This window comes from Orycteropus afer, unplaced genomic scaffold (assembly GCF_000298275.1).
Source record: "Orycteropus afer afer isolate SDZICR_OR568_19922 unplaced genomic scaffold, OryAfe1.0 scaffold00061, whole genome shotgun sequence".
Classification (NCBI taxonomy): Eukaryota; Metazoa; Chordata; class Mammalia; order Tubulidentata; family Orycteropodidae; genus Orycteropus; species Orycteropus afer.
The window spans coordinates 18,543-19,607 of record NW_006921648.1 but is presented as its reverse complement, the minus strand read 5'-3'; the positions used below and the strand labels follow the sequence as shown (position 1 = coordinate 19,607).

At 59.6% G+C, this 1,065-nt stretch overlaps 1 protein-coding gene across 1 annotated transcript in view; it reads right to left on the bottom strand.

Moving 5' to 3' along the window:
• LOC103195982 (mastin-like) overlaps positions 1 to 993 on the bottom strand; it is a gene marked incomplete at its 5' end in the record, with an annotated part of 2,036 nt that extends 1,043 nt beyond the window's left edge. The window contains 3 exons of the mRNA XM_007939639.1: positions 76 to 350; positions 566 to 743; positions 933 to 993. Coding sequence (XP_007937830.1) covers positions 76 to 350; positions 566 to 743; positions 933 to 993 — 514 coding nt within the window. The remainder of the gene's footprint in view (positions 1 to 75; positions 351 to 565; positions 744 to 932) is intronic.
• Positions 994 to 1,065: the final 72 nt, after the last annotated feature.

Genomic DNA, 1,065 nt, shown 5'->3' with positions numbered 1-1,065 from the left:
TTGATAACCCTGTGCAGCTGCCCACTGTGTTCCCCCTCCTCCAGTGTCCTGTCCACCCATCATCCTGACCCTTACCATCAAATCTGATGTCACCCCAGCCGGTCACCCAGCACATCGTGCCTGCAGGGACCCTGAGTTCTGGATGAGAGAGGGCGACCAGGTTGACTCGATCAGACAGCATCACGGGAGCTGCCAGTTTGAGAAGTGCCACGTCTCCTCCACCTGCTCCTTTCAGCATAGGATTGTAGTTGGGGTGGACGATGACCTCAGTCACCTTCTGAAGAATGTCACTCTCAGAGGATTTCACTTGTCCCACTTGGACCCCAAATTGCCGAGGCTCCAGTCTTCCCCTGGTGGGAAGAGAAGACCGGAAGCTTCTCAGAGGCTGAGGCAGAACGTGGATCAGCACACAGCAGGAGGGGGCCAGCCCCTCGGAGCCCAGAATGGAGGGGGTGTCTAGGAGGGTGAATCCCCCAGGACTGCAGCCTCCCCACCCAGGAAACTCCACAACACACGACAGCACCCTCAGCATTGTCAACAAACCAGGGGAAGGAGAATCACTCACTTTTTAACACAGTGGGCGGCAGTCAGCACCCACTGGTGGTGGATGAGGGAGCCCCCACATTCAAGCATCCACTCATTCTCTGGGTTGTGGATCCACAGGCTGGCCAGCCATGGCCACTTCCCGGTGGGGGCATCATGTCCTCCCACGATGCCCACAAGCTCAATTTCTGGGCTTGGAGCTGGGAAGGCAGAGTGAGGAGTCATTGGGACCCAGGCCTCCCTGCCCTCAGCTCCACTCAGCTTCCTCTGCTCAGACCCTCCCCAAGCTCAGGAGTGAGCAGGGCCATCATTATATGGGTCCCCATCCCTCCCCAGGGCTTCTCCAGAGACCAGGGACAGGGCGGGCATTGGAAAGGATCAGCACTCGCCTGGGGTCACAGGCACGGAGCCCCTCATGTAGGGGAGGGTCAGCAAAAGCACCCACAGCATCTGCAGGGGGAGGGGAGGGGAGGGCTGGGTGAGGAGACTGGTGCCCACCCCAGGGTCTGGGATGGAGAGGGC